The sequence below is a fragment of the Macrotis lagotis genome, chromosome 2 (assembly GCF_037893015.1).
Source record: "Macrotis lagotis isolate mMagLag1 chromosome 2, bilby.v1.9.chrom.fasta, whole genome shotgun sequence".
Lineage (NCBI taxonomy): Eukaryota > Metazoa > Chordata > Mammalia > Peramelemorphia > Peramelidae > Macrotis > Macrotis lagotis.
This window is the reverse complement of record NC_133659.1, coordinates 75562341-75581147: the sequence shown is the minus strand read 5'-3', so window position 1 is coordinate 75581147 and position 18807 is coordinate 75562341. Positions and strand designations below refer to the sequence as shown.

General features: G+C 39.3%; 1 protein-coding gene and 1 long non-coding RNA gene across 2 annotated transcripts in view; one reads left to right on the top strand and one right to left on the bottom strand.

Annotated features, from left to right (window-relative positions):
• Positions 1 to 18133, top strand: part of STX6 (syntaxin 6) — a 55041-nt gene extending 36908 nt beyond the window's left edge. The window contains exons 7-8 of the mRNA XM_074222179.1: positions 8902 to 8996; positions 15822 to 18133. Of these exons, the coding sequence (XP_074078280.1) occupies positions 8902 to 8996; positions 15822 to 15898 (172 nt within the window). The 3' untranslated portion in view covers positions 15899 to 18133. The remainder of the gene's footprint in view (positions 1 to 8901; positions 8997 to 15821) is intronic.
• Positions 9245 to 12054, bottom strand: LOC141512857 (uncharacterized). The gene is made up of 3 exons (XR_012475619.1): positions 11651 to 12054; positions 11320 to 11428; positions 9245 to 10623 (listed from the first exon to the last, which is right to left on the bottom strand). It is a non-coding gene; the product is annotated as an uncharacterized LOC141512857 (long non-coding RNA).
• Positions 18134 to 18807: the final 674 nt, after the last annotated feature.

Here is an 18807-nt window from a genome sequence, read left to right as displayed (position 1 = left end):
TCATTCAGCACTTAGGGAATGGCTCCTAGTTTTATAAATTTGACTCAATTCTCTTTAAGTTTGAAAAATGAGGCCTTTATCAGAGAAACTTGCTTCAAAATATTGTCACAGCTACAATTGCTAAATGTATTTCTCTCCATACTAATTCCCCACCCCAGGTTATTTTATTCAGTCTCTCCTTTCACTCTGCCTCTTCTCAAAAGTATTTTGCTTTTTACTATCATCCCCAATCTGCCCTCCCTTCTATCACTGCCCATCCCTCACTTTCCCTTACTCCTTTCCCTTCCTACTTTCCTATAGGGTAACATAGATTTCTTTCTTTTATTTTTTGGAAAGACTATGGTTTCTTATAGAACAAGGATAGATAATTTTTTTTAAGAAAGATTTTATTTATTTTGAGTTTTACAATCCCCCCCCCCCCCCCCCCCCCCCCCGCCCATTCTTCCTTCCCTCCTCCCACCCCCCACAGAAGGCAGTCTGTTAATCTTACATTGCTTCCATGGTATGCATTGATTTCAGTTGAATGTGATGACAGAGAAATCATATGATAGGTGATTTTTGATTGTAATCCTAATTCTTTTGCCTTCTGGAATATCATATTCCAAGCCTTCTGATTCTTTAATATATAAACTGCTAAATCTTGGGTTACCCCATCTGTGGCTTTCATGATACTTGAATTGTTTCTTTCCAGCTGCTTGCAATATTCTCTCCTTGACCTGAAATTTGACCGTAATATTCCAGGGAGTTTTTATTTTGGAATCTCTTGCAGGAGGTGATCAGTGGATTCTTTCAACTTTTACTTTGCCCTCTGGTTCTATGATAACAGGGCAATTTTCTTTAATAATTTATTTATTTATTTATTTTTTAGGGTTTGTTTGGGTTTTTTGCAAGGCAATGGGGTTAAGTGGCTTGCCCAAGTCCACACAGCTAGGTAATTATAAAGTGTCTGAGGCCAGATTTGAACCCAGGTACTCCTGACTCCAAGGCCAGTGCTCTATCCACTGTGCCACCTAGCAGCCCTTTAATAATTTCTTGAGAGATGATGTCTAATTTTTTGGTTGTTTGCTTTTCTATCTTGACTTTCAAGTAGTCCAATAATGTGTAAATTATTTCATCTGGATGTATTTTCCAGATCAGTTGTTTCCAATGAGGTATTTCACATTGTCTTCTATTTTTTCATTCTTTTGGTTTTGTTTTACTGTTGCTTGATTTCTGTTTGCTCGGTTCTAATTTTTAAGTAATATTTGTCAGTGAGCTTTTTACTTTTCCATTTGGCCTACTCTACTTTTTAAGGATTTTTTTTCTTAAGTGGATTTTTGCACTTTTTTTTCTTTTGACCAGTTCTATTTTTCAATGCCTCATTGGCTTTTATTAACTCTTTATTGTTTGACCTGTTCTTTGAGATGCAATTTTCTTCAGTATTTTTTGTGTCTTTTACCAAGTCATTGACTTTTTTTCCCACAGTTTTCTTGCATTTCTCTTCTCACTTTTTCTTCTACCTCTCTCACTTAATTTCCAAAATCCTTTTTGAGCTCCTCCATTGGCCTGACACCATATCATATTTTTCTTGGAGGCTTTGGAGGTTTGACTTTGTTAATCTTCTTCTTAGTAAATATTTTGATCTACCTTGTCACCATAGTAACTTTCTGTGGTCAGAATTTTTTTCCGTTGTATGCTCATTTTTTCCAGGCTATTTCTTAACTTTTAATTCTTTGTTAAAGTGGGTTCTGCTTCCAGGGTGGAAGGTACATTATGCCAAGTTTCAGGGATTTTACACATGAATTTTGTGGGTTTTCAGAGATTCTTCTAGGGACTTGGAAGTTTTCAGTTCTTCCAAGATGGTATAATCTAAGGTGAATTGTTTTTATGCCTCATACTCCGGTCCCTGCTGCACTGGGACTGAAAGTTCTGGTGTGCTGGCGATCCTCCTCATCCCTGGGACTGGGACCCAGAGCTGAGTATGGGCAAAGCAGTGGGGTCCTGCCCTCTGCCAGTGAGGAGGCTCTGAGATCTCCTTATGATCTGGGAGCTCCACAGGAAGCTGCTGCAGCTGCTTCAGGGGACTCCCAAGGCCTCTCCTGGTTTGGGGCCCGGTCAGGGCTGACAAGGCCAGTGATGGACCGGGTCCACTTTGCCCAGTTACAAGAGACCTTTCCGTCTAACAAAGTTATGTTTAACTGGGAAACTATATCCCTCTGTCCTTTTGATGGCCTTATTTTAAAGGTATTTGCAGGGGTTTGGGGGAGAGCCCAGAAGAGTCACTGCCTTTTCTCCCTATCTTGGCTGTTTCCTCCTCTGTTCCCTCCATTTCATTTGATGAGCTCATCAGGTTCTATGAATTTAATTGATTTGCAAACCTGTTTATCTATCCCTTATCTCTCTTCTGACCCTTAGGCTTGAATCTCCCATTTTAGAACCCTCAAACTGAGTGTCACAAAGATAACCCAAATTCAACATTGTTTTTAATTTATTTTTTTTCCAACTACATGCAGAGATAGTTTTCATCATTTTTTGGGTAAGATTTTGAATTACACATTTTTCTCCCTCTTCTTTTCCTCCCCGCTTCCCTTGACAGCAAGTAATCTGATATAAGTAATGTATATATATGTTAAACATATTTCCATATTAGTCATATTGTAAAAGAAAAATCAGAACAAAAGGGAAAAAATAAACCATGAGAGGGGGAAAAAACAAAACAAATTTTAAAAAGTGAAAATAGTATGCTTTGGTCTGCATTCAGACTCTATAGTTCTTCCTCTGGAAGTGGATATAAACTCATAAACTCAATATGTTCAGTATTGAAATCATCTTTTCTCTCTCTCCCCTCTTCCCAGTCCCTCTGTGTCCTCTCAACTTGCTCATTACTGTTGTGGGTAACGGGCAGCTAGGTGGTATAGTGGATAGAGCACTGGCCCTGGAAGCAAGAGGACTCAAGTTGGAATCCCACCTCAGACTTGTGACTCTTACTAGCTGTGTGACCTTGGACAAGTCCCTTAACCCTGCCTGCCTCACATCCAGGGCCATCTCCAGTTGTCCTGATCCATATCTGACCACTGGACCCAAAGGCTACGGAAGAGAGTGAGGCTGGTGACTCAGTACAGCCCCTCAAATCTAATTCATGTGTTTGTTGTGACATCATCTCCCTTAATGTCGTGGTCTTCTTTGTGAATGAAAGACAAAGCATCATCCTCAGCACGTGGGTACCACCAGGCTCAATTCCTCCCTTCTTCTCACCACCCTCCTATCCAGTCTGTGGCCGTGGCCTTTTGATTTTGCTTTTGTAACATCTCTCTTCTGTGACATCACTCCGGTACAGGTTCTCATTACCTCACAGTAGACTATTGAAATAGTCTGGTCTCCTTGCCTCAAGTCTCTCCTTACTCCAGTGCATCATCCATTCTGCTATCAAATTGAGCTTCCTGAAACAAAGGTCTGACCACCACGTCTCTTCTTTTCCCCTCCCCCCATCTTATTCAACCAACTTAAGTGATTCTCTCTTCTTAGATCAAATATTTTGTTTTTGAAAACCCTTTATAACCTGGCCCCTTCCTACCTTTCCAGCTTTCTTCTGTTTGACACACTTTCATATACCCTTTTTTAAAATATATATTTATTTAATATATTTTCCCCAATTATATGTAAAAGCAATTTTCAACATTTAGGGTTTTTTTTTAAAGTTTTGTTCCAAATTCTCTCCCTCCCTCCTCCTTGAGAAGGCAGGCAATTTGACATAGGTCATACATATACAGTCATGTAAAACCTTAGTCTTGTTGTGAAAGAAAACATACCAAAAACTACAAGAAAATTAAAATTCAAAAAGGAACTGCATTCAGCCTCTCAGTTCTCTTTCAGAGAGAGAGAGATAATCTTCATCTTTAATCCTTCAGAATCATCTTGAATCAATAACTAAGTCATTTGCAGTTGATAGGGGTTCTCCTTTTCTCACATCCCTCTCCATTGATTCATCCTTGCCCTGTCCCAGGCTTTCTGAGAGCCTCCTGCTCACCTCCATCTACCCTCTGGAGATCAGGGACACAGGCCTTTTGGCAGTAGTCCTCCCAGGACACTCCAGGTTCAACTCCATGCATTCGGACTGACTGTCACCTCCTGTCTATCTCTGCCCCTTGTGTGAGAAACCTCTCTGTTTCTGGAAATGCCAGGGATTTGTACATGTTGTTGACAGGTGATCTCTCTCAGAAGAGGAAGATCTCGAGGATGGGGCTTGTTTTTGTGCCCTCTGTGTCCTCATCCTCTTGTATAGAAAGTGATTAATGTCTGTCGACTAACTAGATAGAGGTCAGGAGAGAGGTTAGGTAGGATAAATGGAGCTGAAAATCATTTCCATAGCAATAATTGAATGCATGGGAGCTGTGGAGGTCATCAAGTGAAATAGTTTGGTGGGAAAAGAAAAGAGGGCTGGGACAGGACCTTGGGGGGGACAACCACAGATGAGGAGCTTAACCTGGGTGAAGATCCAGCAAAGGGGATTCAGAAGGAATGGTCAGACAGGTTGGAGGAGAATCAGAAGAGAGTCAGGTCACAAAAACCTAGAGAAGTATCCAGAGGAGAGAGTGACCAACAATTTCAAAGGATGTAGCGAGCCCAAGAAGGACAAAGCTTGAGAAAAGGATTTATAGATCTATTGCCCAGCATTATCCCTTGCCCTCAAAAGGATTATTGAATTGAATTTTAAATGATCACCTTCTGTCACTTATAATTAGAAGTGAGACACCTAAGACTGTGTGTTCTGGACATGGCATACATGCTAAACCTGTGACCTAGAAAGTACATTTTAACTTTCTGCAAATTATTTATAGAACCCTTACTCAGCATCTCATTTTCTAAAATTAATTATGACCTAAAGGTACAACAAAATATATGAGAGGATATTCTCTTTTACTCTAGTAGTATCATAAATGAATTATTTAATCAAATTTAATTTGATCAAAGTACAAGTTGAACAATTGCTAATTAAAAAGATTCCATCTCTATCATGCATATTTGAGCTGTGTAAAATGAGTGTTTTCTCTCTTAAATTTAATTCACTATGAACTGTAATAAGAAAATAGCGAGTCTGCCTTCTCTCAACCCCCTTTCATTTTGCTGCTCTCTCCTCAGCCATCATGGAAAACATAATATTAGAGTAGACCACATACTCCTAGGGATATTCTTATCTTTAATGGCCTAGGCTAGCAGGAGACGAAGGTCTAAGAACTGAACACTGTGATACTTTTCCTTCAATGTGGTAGGCATTTTGTTCAGAGATGGAGAGGTAGGGTGAGAGAGAGAGAGAGAGAGACAGAGACAGACATACATGCACACACTGTCTCCCCCCTCCCCTTCTACACACACACACACACACACACCCTCTCCAATAAAGATTTAGCTATTTTTACATTAGACTGGAGCCAGTAACCACATTTTACATGATGTAACATTGAATCGAGCAGACTCTCAAAGATGTGTGACCCCTTCAGAATTACATCTTCCCACTGTTTAATAGGTGATTTTGACCTTAAAGGTTTGTAAAGCAGAGTGCTAATCCTCATTCTACGAGGAGTTGATTTTGTTCCTCTCATTTTACAGATAAATTAAGGTTCAAAGTGATTGAGACCACTGGTTACCATCTGTTAAGTAACAGCTTTTTTTACCCCCTTTTTAAAAAAATTTTTTTTGTAGTGATGATATTTATAAAGAGTTTTACAGTTTATGAAGTATTTTTCCAAATTTTATTTCATTTGGTTCTTACAACAACACTGGGAGGTGACTATTCATTACAAAAAACAACTCAAACATTAAAATACACAAAGAACAGAAACTGAACTTCTGATACTTAAGTTTGTTTTATATTAAATTTATATTAAATTTAGCAAATTAGTAATAAAACTGTCTGATTTATGTGCCATAATGAATTTTGGTTCTGAATTTTTAGTGCTAATTTGATGTTTTTTTTCCTCTTTTAAAAAAAAATCACTTTTGGGGTGGCTAGAGCACCGGCCCTGGAGTCAGGAGTACCTGAGTTCAAATCTGGCCTCAGACACTTAATAATTACCTAGCTGTGTGGCCTTGGGCAAGCCACTTAACCCCATTGCCTTGCAAAAAAAAATCACTTTCCAATAAGTCATGTCTCTATCTTGTAACAAATAAACATAATTAGCCAAAACAAGTCTACCCATTTATTAACCAGGTCAGAAAAAAATGTACATTTCATTCTGCCATAAAGTCTATCAGCTCTTTCTCCTGAGAAGCCAGGAGAAATTTCATCATTAGTCCTCTGAAGTCATGTTTGATCTGCATTGATCAAGATGTTTGAGAATTGTTTTACTTTATTGTAATAATCACATAAATTGTTCTGGTCCAACTTATTTCATACTTCATCCAAGTCTTCCTGAGTATCTGAGTTCTTACATATTTCATTAAGAGTACAGTAAAGTTCCATTCCATCCATATGCTGCCATTTGTTTAGCCATTCTCCAGTCAATGGGCGCCCCATTCTTTTTCCTGCCCATGTCTCTTTCCACTCTAACATGCTGCCTCTGTTCTAGAAGATTCTGATATGATAGTAAATTTATAAGGCCTATTGTGTTGGGCTGTGGGTAATAACATAAGCAGTCAACTTTTAAATCTGTGGTGTGAAACTCAAATAGCAATAAAGGCTTAGAAAACCTCAAATTAACATTACTTATTTTTATTGTATTTTTATTTATTTTGTGAAACATTTCAAAGTTAATTTTACTCTTGTTCAGGCCCACTCTTTGCAGCCTACAGGTCAGAAATTTGACACCTCATTTATAGATGACTCTTAGATGGATTTCATGTGTTTTGATCATTATGGATAAACTCTCCACATCAGAGATTGACTAGCTGAGTGCTCCTCTCTACCCCAAATCCACTTATATGGCTAGCTATTTGGCCATGAGCCTCTTCAAACTGAGTTGGCACCCAAGTGACTGGTTCACAGTCCATTGCTAGACCTGGCTTCAAAGACATTGGAGCTGTCCTAGAATTTGCTTGGAATCCTCTTTGAGAATTTATACAATCACCTCCACATCATTGACGAAGCATCAGAATAAGCCTAGTTGAGAAGCTGTCAAATTGTACTAAGAGCTCACACTGATAATAATGTTTTATGGCTTACTCAATGCTTTCTTTTACACTTTGATTTCGTTTCTGTTTTTTTAATTGATATTTTATTTTTCCAATTGCATGTCATGAAAGTTTTTCAACATTCATTCACATGCATATTTATAAGTTTCACAATTTTCTTCCACCCTCCCCTCAACAGTAAACAGTTTTGTGAACATAGGTGTTTAATATGTTTACATATTAGTCATTTTCTATATGAGGAATTAGGACTAAGGGAAAAGAAAGAAATAAGTGGGATAGAAAGGAAAAAATGTAAAAGAAATTTTAAGAATGTGAACATAATGTTCATTCAATTTCTGTAGTTTGGAGTTTTGGGGTTTTGTTTTTTCATTTGGATGTGGATAGTGTTGTCCATAATAGGTCTCCCAAGGGTTGTCCTAGCTCTCTGAACTGCTGAGAATTGCTGCATCCATCATAGTCAATCAACTCATAATAATGTTGATGTGCACATTGATCTCTTGGTTCTGATCCCTTCGCTCAGTCTCAGTTTGTGCAATTCTTTCCAGGCTTCTCTAGAGTCCAACCATTCATGGTTTCTTAGAGAACAGTAGTACCCCATAACATCCATGTACCATAAATTGTTCAGTCATTCCTCAATTGATGGACATCCCCTCAATTTCCAATTCTAGGCAGCTACAAAAAGAGCTCTTCTGAATATTTTGGAACATGTGGGACTTTCTCATTTTTTAATGATTTCTTCTGGTTATAGGCCTAGAATTGGAATTGCTGGGTCAGAGGGTATGATCAGTTTTATTGCTCTTGAAGCATACTTCCGTATTGCTTTCCAGAATGATTGGTTTAGTTCACAACTCCACCAGCAAAGTACCAATGTCCCAAACCTCTCTCATCCTTTCCAACATCGATCATCTTCCCTTTTTGTCATCCTAGCCAATCTGATAGGTGTGAGGTGGTACCTTATAGCTGTTTTAATTTGCATTTCTCTAATCAGTAAGTTTTCATCTGATTATATATGTTTTTAATTTCTTCATTTGAAACCTGCCTATTCATATCCTTCCATCATTTATCAATAGGGAAATGACTTCTTTTGTACTTCATAATAGCCTCATGAAGTGGTGAGTCGCTCAGAGTCGAATAGCCAGCTAGTGGTCAAACTGGATCTCAAGTCTAGCTCTTCTAAGGCTGTGTCTAGTGTTTGGTTTGGGGGGGGGGGTTGTTTATTTTTCAAGATATCACTGGTTCTAATTCAAAGGCCATTCAGTGCTGCACCTCATACATTATTTGTCTGACAAAAAGGGTGGGACGCTTTAGGGAAACTGATAAAACACCCACTGTATACTGTGCTTTATTTTTCCCCATCTATAGTGCAGCTAGAAAAATGGAGGCTCATCTGTGTGAATCAGTTATCTTTTGTTTTGGGGAGGTTGTTTTTGTTTTTTGGGGGGGGATAGGGTTAAGGGACCTACCTAGGTTCAAACAACTAAGTAAATATTAAGTGTCTGAGGTCTGATTTGAACTCGGGTCCTCCTGACTCCAAGACCTGTACTTTATCTACTGAGCCACCTAGTTTGTCCCTTCAGTTCTTTTATTAAAGTGTGTCTTTTTATTTTTTTCAATGAGAAAGGAACTCATTTTGAGAGTTTAGTCCCTTGTAACACTTTATGTCTTAAAGTACACAAAACTGTTTCAGACCCTGTTGGTTTTCTGATTTGGGGACTTTACATGTGATTGTGGGGCCCCTGAGTATAAAGGAGGGTGTTTCTTTATATTTATTTGCCATGTGCTTTCTCTATCCAGAATGTTAGACGACTTCTCTCATGAGTTGGACAGCACACAGTCTCGGCTGGACAACGTGATGAAGAAACTTGCAAAAGTGTCCCATATGACCAGCGGTAGGTCCTGCTCTGAGAGAGTAAACGTGGGAGGGCAGGTTGTTCTTTACAGTCTTTGAAACTCTGGGTGCCACAGACATCTTGATTTTCAATTTGCTGTCCCACACTGTTCAGTATTTTATATATGTATTATTGATAGGGTGAGGGAATGAGAACTTTCTACTTTTTTTTATTAAAGATTTTGTTTATTTTGAGTTTTACAATTTTTCCCCCCATCTTACTTCCCTCCCCCACCCCCACCCCCCCACTGAAAGCAATGTCAGTCTTTACTTTGTTTCCATGTTGTACATTGATCCAAATTGGGTGTGATGAGAGAGAAATCATATCCCCAAGGAAGAAACAAAAAGTATAAGAGATAACAAGATCAGACACAATAAGATACCAGGGTTTTTTTTCTAAATTAAAAGGACTAGTCCTTGAACTTTGTTCAAACTCCACAGTTCTTTCTCTGGATACAGATGGTATTCTCCATGCAGACAGCCCCAAATTGTCCACTGATGGAATGAGTAGATCCATTAAGATTGATCATCACCCCCATGTTGCTGTTAAGGTGTATACTGTTTTTCTGGTTCTGCTCATCTCTCTCAGCATCAGTTCATGCAAATCCCTTCAGGATTCCCTGAATTGCTGTCCCTCCTGGTTTCTAATAGAACAGTAGTGGAGAACTTTCTATTTTTAATGTGGAAATCTTGTGACATGATCATGGCAAAAAGAAAATCATTTTCCTTCTTCCCTTTTTATTATTTTTTTGCACAGAGGCAGTTTTTAAGCAACGATAACAAAAACCTTTCCCTCTCTTTCCATCTCCCTTTGCTAGAATAGAGGACTCATTTAAAACAAATGATAGAGAAAAGTTTCTTTTAACATTTATCATATGCCTAAAGGTCAAAGACCCGTCCTTTAATCTTCCAAAGGATTGATTAATTTTATTTAAAGTCGTAATTAAAACTAATTTCAAATATTTAAACAAATTGTTTCAATTTATTTGTAGGACTAAGTTTTTTTAAGTGGTAGGTAAATGGATGAAAAAACTAGTTTGATTTCCAACCTTTTTTAACATTATATTACTCATCTTTTGTCTACATTTCCCTTGCCCAGAGTTGCTGTAGAGACTGTATTGTTCAGGTTAATGGGATTTTTTTTTTTTTTTTTTTTTTTTTTTTTTAGTTTTTGCTAGGCAATGGGGTTAAGTGGCTTGCCCAAGGCCACACAACTAGGTAATTATTAAATGTCTGAGGCTGGATTTGAACTCAGGTACTCCTGACTCCAGGGCTGGTGCTCTATCCACTGCACCACCTAGCCGCCCCTGTGATTTTTTTTTTTAACTTAAATTTTGTCTTGAAGAACCCTCAATGTAACATTGGTTTCGAACTGGGATGTCACAAGACTCCAGTGGGCAATCTTTAACCTAATCCCTTCAGTCCTTGGGTGGCTTTTTTCTCTTTGATTGAATTTATGAAAAATGACAGCTCAGTTTTTTTTTCAAATAGGACCCAAATACATATTACCCATGATTTTGTAGAAGTTGATTTCTCTTAAAAGATATTAATACTCTTGTAATTATTTGTAGAGTGGCACACAGGAGGTGCTCAGTAAATGTTCATTCTTCTTATCCCTGGAGTCTAACCTAAAGGAGAGGAGAGATCAGACTGTAGTGATTGGAGGTAGTCAAGATTAGTTAGGGGGTTTTGAGGATGGAACAGATTTCTGGACATAGATAGGGGGAGATTGAAGTTTAGAGAATGAGATTTTAGCCATTTCTCAGTCCTCCATACTTTGGTTTCTGCATTACACTGGCCTCTTAATTGCCCATCTAATGGCCTTTTCTGAGTTATCATTCTCCTTTATCTCTCCACACTGTTATTCATCTTGGATCCTCTTTCCTTTTTATGTTTTTGTGGCAACTGTTCTCTTTCTAGTTCTTTTACCTTGTCTCACTCCTGACTTGGGGTATCTTCTGGGTTTTGCTAGCACCCTCTTATCACTTGATAATTTCATCATTTGCCCCACAATCCCAGTTGATTTTCAGATCTCTGTATCTCTCTCATGAGCCACAGTCTCACATTACCACAGGCCTAGTGAATATCTCCAATTAAATATCCTATAGGCATCTAACTCTTCATGTCCAAAACAGAACTAATTTCCTCCTACTCCCTTTCAAACTTTTCCCTTCATATTTTCCTATTATTCTTAAAGGCACCAACCTCTTTCCAGGTATCCTAATTTCAGTACCTTGATGTCAGCCAAGCCTTGGTTGAGCCTTAACTCAACTCCTTACTTTCTTTCAACATATCCATCCACTGCCAAGTTACATAATTCCTACCTTCTCTTGAATACCTCCCCTTCTCTCCAGGGAGAGGCACAAAGTTGTCTTTTCTCTGCTTTATTTCTTCCCCTATATATTGCACACTCAGAATCCTCATTCCCGGTGGCTACATAGGAAGAAAAAGAAACCCCAAAAATTTGCCTTAAAATATTACAGTAAAATAACATCAACTAATCTATTTCAGAGTATATTGGAAAATAATGACTCTGAAGAGGATAAAACTTTCTTAGAAAAAATAAGCTCACTTTATTTTATTTATATTGAGTGATTTCTTCCATCAGTCCAAAATGCACTTGGTTCAGCTTTCCCTTTGAAAAAAAAAACATACCTGGAGAAAAGTCTCCCCTTTTTGTCTTTCTTCCTCTTCCCTCAGTGGTTGTGTCAGTCGTGTTAGCTTATTTGTACAGATGGTTAAGACCGTTCACCCAGGATCAGAAAGGATCGTGTGGATATTGCTCCATCTGTCCACGGTAACATCCGCGTGGGGTTCCTCCCCGGGCCAGGTCGTAGTGGCCGTTTACAGCTTCAAAGGAAAATCACTTTTCAAGAGAACATTCTTTGCCCCTTTTAGTTGGGGCAGAGCACATTTTTTTCTTCATTAAAAAGTCCCAACTGTTAGAGAGAGAGAGAGAGAGAAGTAGTTGATAAATAAGAAAAGACCCCTGGAAAAGCACCAGATGAAAACCTATATGGTCTTGGAATCGTATGGCCCCCGAGAATAGCAGGATGTCAACGCACATAAAAAACAGGAAGTGGCTTATGGGCTTCCTTTCGCTGTTTTGTGCAGGAAGTATATCCACTGTGTATCTTGAGAAACGGGGTGAAACTTTAGAAATAAATAGCCAAGATCCATTTTCAAATAATTCTGAAAAACTGACTTATACATTTAAATATGTGAACAAATTTTAAGAAAGCTGTTACTTGCCCCAGAGCAGTCCTGTTCACTGTTGATTATTTTGAAGTGCTCCTCCTAATAGAGATGAATATATCTATAGCTATCTGTCTTATCTATCTATCTATACATTTTGAGCATTTGGTTTAAGTCCTTTGTATAATGAGAATTATTGTTCTTTTGCCTCTTCAGAGGAGCATGATTTTTGTCTTCCTGTCCTGGGTTAGACCTCTCTAAACAACTCACTTTAATCAAGTAAAGTGATAATGAAATTTTTTTTGACATTTTAAATCTAATGTAAATCTTTCTGGAAGGATTTTTTTTAAGTTTTTTTTTCCTCCTGTAGTCTGAAGATCTGGATCTTTTTGATTTTTAATTTGAAAAATAATGCTCTGTATTTTTGAGTAGTATATTCCACCCAAGGGATTGGATTTGTGCTCCCAATCTAGTCCAGCTCTTCTTTAGCCAAAGGCACACCACATACTTTAGAAACATTGTGGAAATACATAAAATTGGGATTGTGTGTCCTCCCTTGCCTTGCCATTTAGGATTCTCTTTGATTTTTAACACCTTTCATATATTCAGCTGCTCCTCTGCAGATCTCAAAACTCTTTTCTCTGAAAGTCAAGAGTAACCCTAAAAAAAAAAAAGAGTAACCCTTAGGTGTTTCCTCCCTCCAATTAAAGTACTCTGAGTTTATGAACCAGTTCTAGACACCATGTGCATGTAAGGAAATCTTCAGCTGTTAATTTAGTGCTAAAATTCCTTAATTGATCCTCTGTATAATCAATTTACTTTTCCTTCCTCTGCCTCCATTACTGGTTCTAAGGCAGAGAACTTAAAAAGAGATTCTAGGCATGAACAGATGTATTTATTATCATTACTACTACTATTATTATTTAACTCCTAGTCATCAAAAATTCAAAAGGTACTGGATAGAATTAAAGATATATGGTCTGTTTTTAGAAAAGTTGATGCTCTACACATTCATTCTCTCCATCCCAAACCAATTTTATCTTCCTTCCATAAGCATCCAAAAAAGAAATTCTGTCACAAGTTTGCTAATTTGATTTTTGGTGAATAATTAAAAACACATGGTCTTTTCACTTGCAGTGCTAATATTAGCAAACTTCTGCCCCTTCCTTTTTTTTTTTAAATAGGTTTTTTCTTTTTTTGCAAGGCAAATGGGGTTAAGTGGCCAAGGCCACACAGCTAGGTTAATTATTAAGTGTCTGAGGACGGATTTGAACTCAGGTACTCCTGACTCCAGGGCCAGTACTTTATCCACTGTGCCACCTAGCCGCCCCTCCCCCCACCTTTTTTAAAGCAATACAGTAACCAAGCAACAGGAAGCTAAGATTGGGGTTTTTTTTAAATTTTTTTTTTTTAGATTTTTGCAAGGTAAATGGGGTTAAGTGGCTTGCCCAAGGTCACACAGCTAGGTAATTATTAAGTGTCTGAGACCAGATTTGAACCCAGGTACTCCTGACTCCAAGGCCAGTGCTTTATCCACTATGCCACCTAGCCGCCCCAGAGATTGGGTTTTAATTAGAGCAAATAAATGGTGGTTTCGTGGTATGACCTTTTTTTTATTTTTTATTTTTATTAAAGATATTATTTGAGTTTTACAATTTTCCCCGCAATCTTACTTCCCTCCCCCACCCCACCCCCCATGGAAAGCACTCTGTCAGTCTTTACTTTGTTTCCTTGTTGTACATTGATCCAAATTGAGTGTGATGAGAGAGAAATCATATCCTTTAGGAAGAGACAAAAAGTCTAAGAGATAACAAGATCCGACAATAAGATAACTGGGTTTTTTTTCCTAAATTAAAGGGAATGGTCCTTGAACTTTGTTCAAACTCCATGGCTCTTTATCTGGATACAGATGGCACTCTCCTTTGCAGACAGCCCAAAATTGTTCCCGATTGTTGCACTGATGGGATGAGCAAGTCCATCAAGGTTGATCATCACCCCCGTGTTGCTGTTAGGGTGTACAGTGTTTTTCTGGTTCTGGTCCTCTCACTCAGCATCAGTTCATGCAAATCCCTCCAGGCTTCCCTGGAATCCCATCCCTCCTGATTTCTAATAGAACAATAGTATTTTATGACATACATATACCACAGTTTGCTAAGCCATTTCCCAATTGAAGGACATTTACTTGATTTCCAATTCTTTGCCACCACAAACAGGGCTGCTATAAATATTTTTGTACAAGTGATGTTTTTACCCTTTTTCATCATCTCTTCAGGGTATAGACCCAGTAGTGGTATTGCTGGGTCAAAGGGTATGCTCATTTTTGTTGCCCTTTGGGCTTGGTTCCAAATTTCTCTACAGAAAGGTTGGATGAGTTCACAGCTCCACCAACAATGTAATAGTGTCCCAGATTTCCCACAACCCTTCCAACAGTAATCATTGTCCTTTGGTCATATTGGCCAGTCTGAGAGGTGTGAGGTGGTACCTCAGAGAAGCTTTAATTTGCATTTCTCTAATAATTAATGATTTAGAGCAATTTTTCATGTGGCTGTGGATTGCTTTGATCTCCTCATCTGTAAATTGCCTTTGCATAACCTTTGACCATTTGTCAATTGGGGAATGGCTTTTTGTTTTAAAAATATGACTCAGTTCTCTGTATATTTTAGAAATGAGTTCATGGTATGACTTTTCTGGAGACCAGCAGAACTTGCACTTTAGGCCAGAAACAATGCACATTTAAAGAGCATTGACATGGTCCAGGTTAGAGGGTGCATTGCAGAATTGGAAGGCGCCTCAGGTCTCCAAATCCCATCCCTTCCCAGAGTGCCCACATCCAGCCTCTGCTTGTGTAACAGAAAGAGTTATGTGCTGCACAGACTCTGTCCCACAATGACATGTGTACTCTGTCTTAAGTCTTTAAATTAGAATTAAATGATTAATATAATATCATAATCCAAGATTATACATAATTACATGTATGACTTAGAACCCAAGATTAATATACTTATAATCCAAAAGATATACAATTATGTATATAACTATTTGAAGGAAAAACATTAGCATAGATAAAGGAAAGGAAAGGTAAGAGATAAGAGAAAGAATCAGTTACCTACCAAGGAGATGCCAACAAACCTGGAAATCCACATGGGGAATTCCTTAGATGTCCTGCCACATCCTCTGAGGTCTCAATTGGGACCTTTGGCAGAACATCCTCTCTGAAGGGGGTGACTTCCAAAGCCCACTTCCCCAAGCAAGACCTTTATAAGTGCTCACACAAACGTGGCACAGTCCAAGGCTTTACAGGGCTGACCTCAGTAATTTGACGAGCTTCAGCCAAAACACCCTCAGATCCTGAGTACAACCTCTTTCGCCAGGTGTCTTGAGGCAAACACCCAAGTCCTCAGGAGTGGACCTAAAGCATGTTTCCTAGGAACACTCCAGCACTCCCTGCCCCAGTCCACGCCTTGATCAATCATACCCTGGTTTGGTATGCTCGGGAAGTTTCTTCTCCTTGGACCATGAGGCTGATGGGGAAGATCTTACTTAACCCTTCAGCCTGACAGCCGTGGTTGTCAGGAGCCGATCACCTTGCTTCTCACTAGGGAAAGTTAATTCATATCTCTTTGCTTTCCAGATCGTCGACAGTGGTGTGCGATCATTGTTCTCTTTGGGATCTTACTGGTAGTGCTTATTCTCTTTCTGGTGCTGTGATGCCGAGGCTTCTTTGGATGCTGCTTATTCCCCATCAAGAGAATGTGAGGGGAGAAAGGAAAAGTCAGCACACTTAATGTGGCCATCTTTTTGATTTTGCCCTAAGAACTCCTAGCCCTAGACTTTGATTTTCTCTGTAAACCAACACTGGTGGCAGCTGCTGCTGCATTGTCTGCCTTACAAAGTCCTTGGAGGTAAAGTGGATGCTGGACACTCCTCCACCCCCTACCCCGCCCCCCATCCCAGGTGTGGTGACCCCACAGTGGGGCATCACTCAGCCCACTGTGCTCACCACGAGCTGCTGTTTCTTCTTCTTCCCTCAGAAGAGCGGGCAGTGAATCAGCAAACAGTGGTGAGGCAGCTCTTTGTGAAGTCTTTCTACCTTTTTCTTGGGGGATCTTTTCTCCCTCCTAAGCTCTTTTCCTTTTATCAAATGCCACTTTCTCATCTAAAACAAACTGTTTGGAAAGCCAGGCTGCTGGGGGCCACTTCATTTCCACCTTTGCTGGTCATCAAGGAGGGTAGAAAACTCAGGACCTGTAGCCAATCATGGTAAATATGGGGATTCCTGGGCCAGACCCCCAATAGAGGGATAAGTGCTAGGACCAGACTCCCTGCCCCGTTTCAGTTCTGTTTCATTCAGTGGAAATGGTGTCACTGACCATGGAGAAACCAGTGGAGGGAACAGCTCGGCGTGGGATCTGAGCACCCCTCGCTGGCTTCCTGCCCCGGACAAACCTCGGCCTTCACTTGGAGTTGAGCACTCCAAGCTTGGGAGGGGTCCCAGGCCGACGCTGCGCAGCACCTCATGGACTGCTGGAAAGGGTTGTACAGACTGCCTACTTAGGAGCTGCCTCGTTTCCTTTCTCTACTGTGGGGTTTTGTTTAGGTTATTTGGGGGGGGTGGGGGGGATTGCCCTTGTTTTATTCATTCCAAGGCTGAAAATCAGCAAGCTAAAACTCTGCCCTGGACCAGACTTTTCTTACGTGTTTATAATAACTAGGGTGACTGGGTGATTTTGGTTATTGGTTTGCTTAGGGAAGCAGTTGGTTTTATTACTCTTTTCCATTTGAATAACTGAGCCAATTCCAAGGGAAATTGACAAGCGCTTTGTCAGCTTGGTTTAAGGTGATTTTCATGGGAACCAGACACCAACCGACCAAGCTCCAGCTCCTTGATTATTCTTCAAATGCCTCGATACATGCACATGTAAATAGGATATTTTTATAACCGCCCCTAATGAATAAACTCTTATTAAAGTAGCAGTTTGTGACCCTGGAGTCTTACAGGCTATACCAGGAGAGCATAATAAACCTAGTTCAGTTAGGATGGGTCCCTTACCTGAGGTTGGCCTTGACCACAGCAACTCTTGAAGCTATGCAGTTATGGTCAGTCATGTCCTCTGCTTGGGGAATGGAAGGGCCAGGCCATCCAAGGAAAGGAACAGTCACCCTAAAGGCCTGGCCTGGACTGCAAAAGCTGGTTGAGGTCAGCATTGAGATGGGATTTCAACCTTATGTTGATTGTCCTTGTCCTTGTCCTTTTGGGCCACCACTCAATATTCACCAGTTTCATCAGTCATACTTGTGTTTTGACCCATTCTAATTTTGAATTGTGATTTTAAATACTGGCTATGTAGAATGCTATTCCAAAAAAATATAAAGGAGAGTATCCTTTTTATTTTTGATTTTTTTGGATCATGGTAGGTGAGGAAATATGACTTTGGATGCTAAAAAATGAATTTATAAAAAAAGGTATGGTTGACATCTACATTTACTGCATACTCCTTACTCAGGTGACTTGGATATATTATAATTGACTGCTCTTTGTTTTTTAAATTCACAAAAAATAATTTTGATTATCATGAATTAGTTTCACTCATAATCTCTATTTTATAAGGTTCTAAGAAAATCAGTTCTGTGGTTGTCTTGGTATATATACCTTTGAGATAAGGAAAACCCTCAACTCACTAGGTACATTTGGCTAAAATATCTCCAAAACAAGTAACTGATATATTAGAGGAATGTTAACCACTAACACTAACCTTATAAGAGGCAACATTGTCTTAAAGTGAGCCTGTGGTCATTTCAGAAGCTTGCTTTTGTCTTACTACTGGCTCTGCTGCTAGCAGTGATGTTCAGATCACTGGAGTCACCCATCAATAGTGCCTCTATTCTATTCATTGCTGAGTAATTCAAGAAAACAAAAAAAAAAAAGATGAAGTTTTTTTCTGTTCTGAAGACTCTCCAAGAGTCCAAGTTTACATATGTTGTTCTCTCATTCCCTGGATCTGTTTTCCCTTGTTCTGTTTTTGATCATTTTTTTTCAATCACAGAGGGTTAAGAAACAATTTCCCATTAAGGCAGCAAGAAAAAGTAGTTTGAAAAGTATTGAAATTGGATGAAAACTGTTTCTGTTACTCTGAGGGATTTTCTGAAATAAAATAAGCCAACTTCAGGTTCTCTTGCCACTCTTAGGACCTAGAGCTACATGGAAAGAAAGAACTAGGCTCGTGGACCTTGTTGTTTGTAGAAGAAAGTACAGTGAAACTTAGGACAAAAATTCCAACAGACATTGTAAGAACCAAAATCATTTGAATACCAAATTAAAACTCATTGAATAAACCTTTCTTAATGACCAAAGTCTCTCTTAAAGCCCTACTCGAGGTCAAGCGTGACCTCAGCCCCACCACACAGTCTGTCAAAATCGACCTAAGACCTGGCAAGGGTTGAGGGACTGAGCAGCATTAACTAGCCTGGCCTGGAGTCCCTCAGAGCCTTCCTCCTTCTGCCTCTTAAGGAGCTGGGCTTTATTAGTCAGCATCTTTAAAGTAAATAGGTAAATGAATGAAAGGGCCAAGCTAAACAGAGCCAGAGTTTGAGCATGTTGTTTGCTGTTCTGCTGTCAT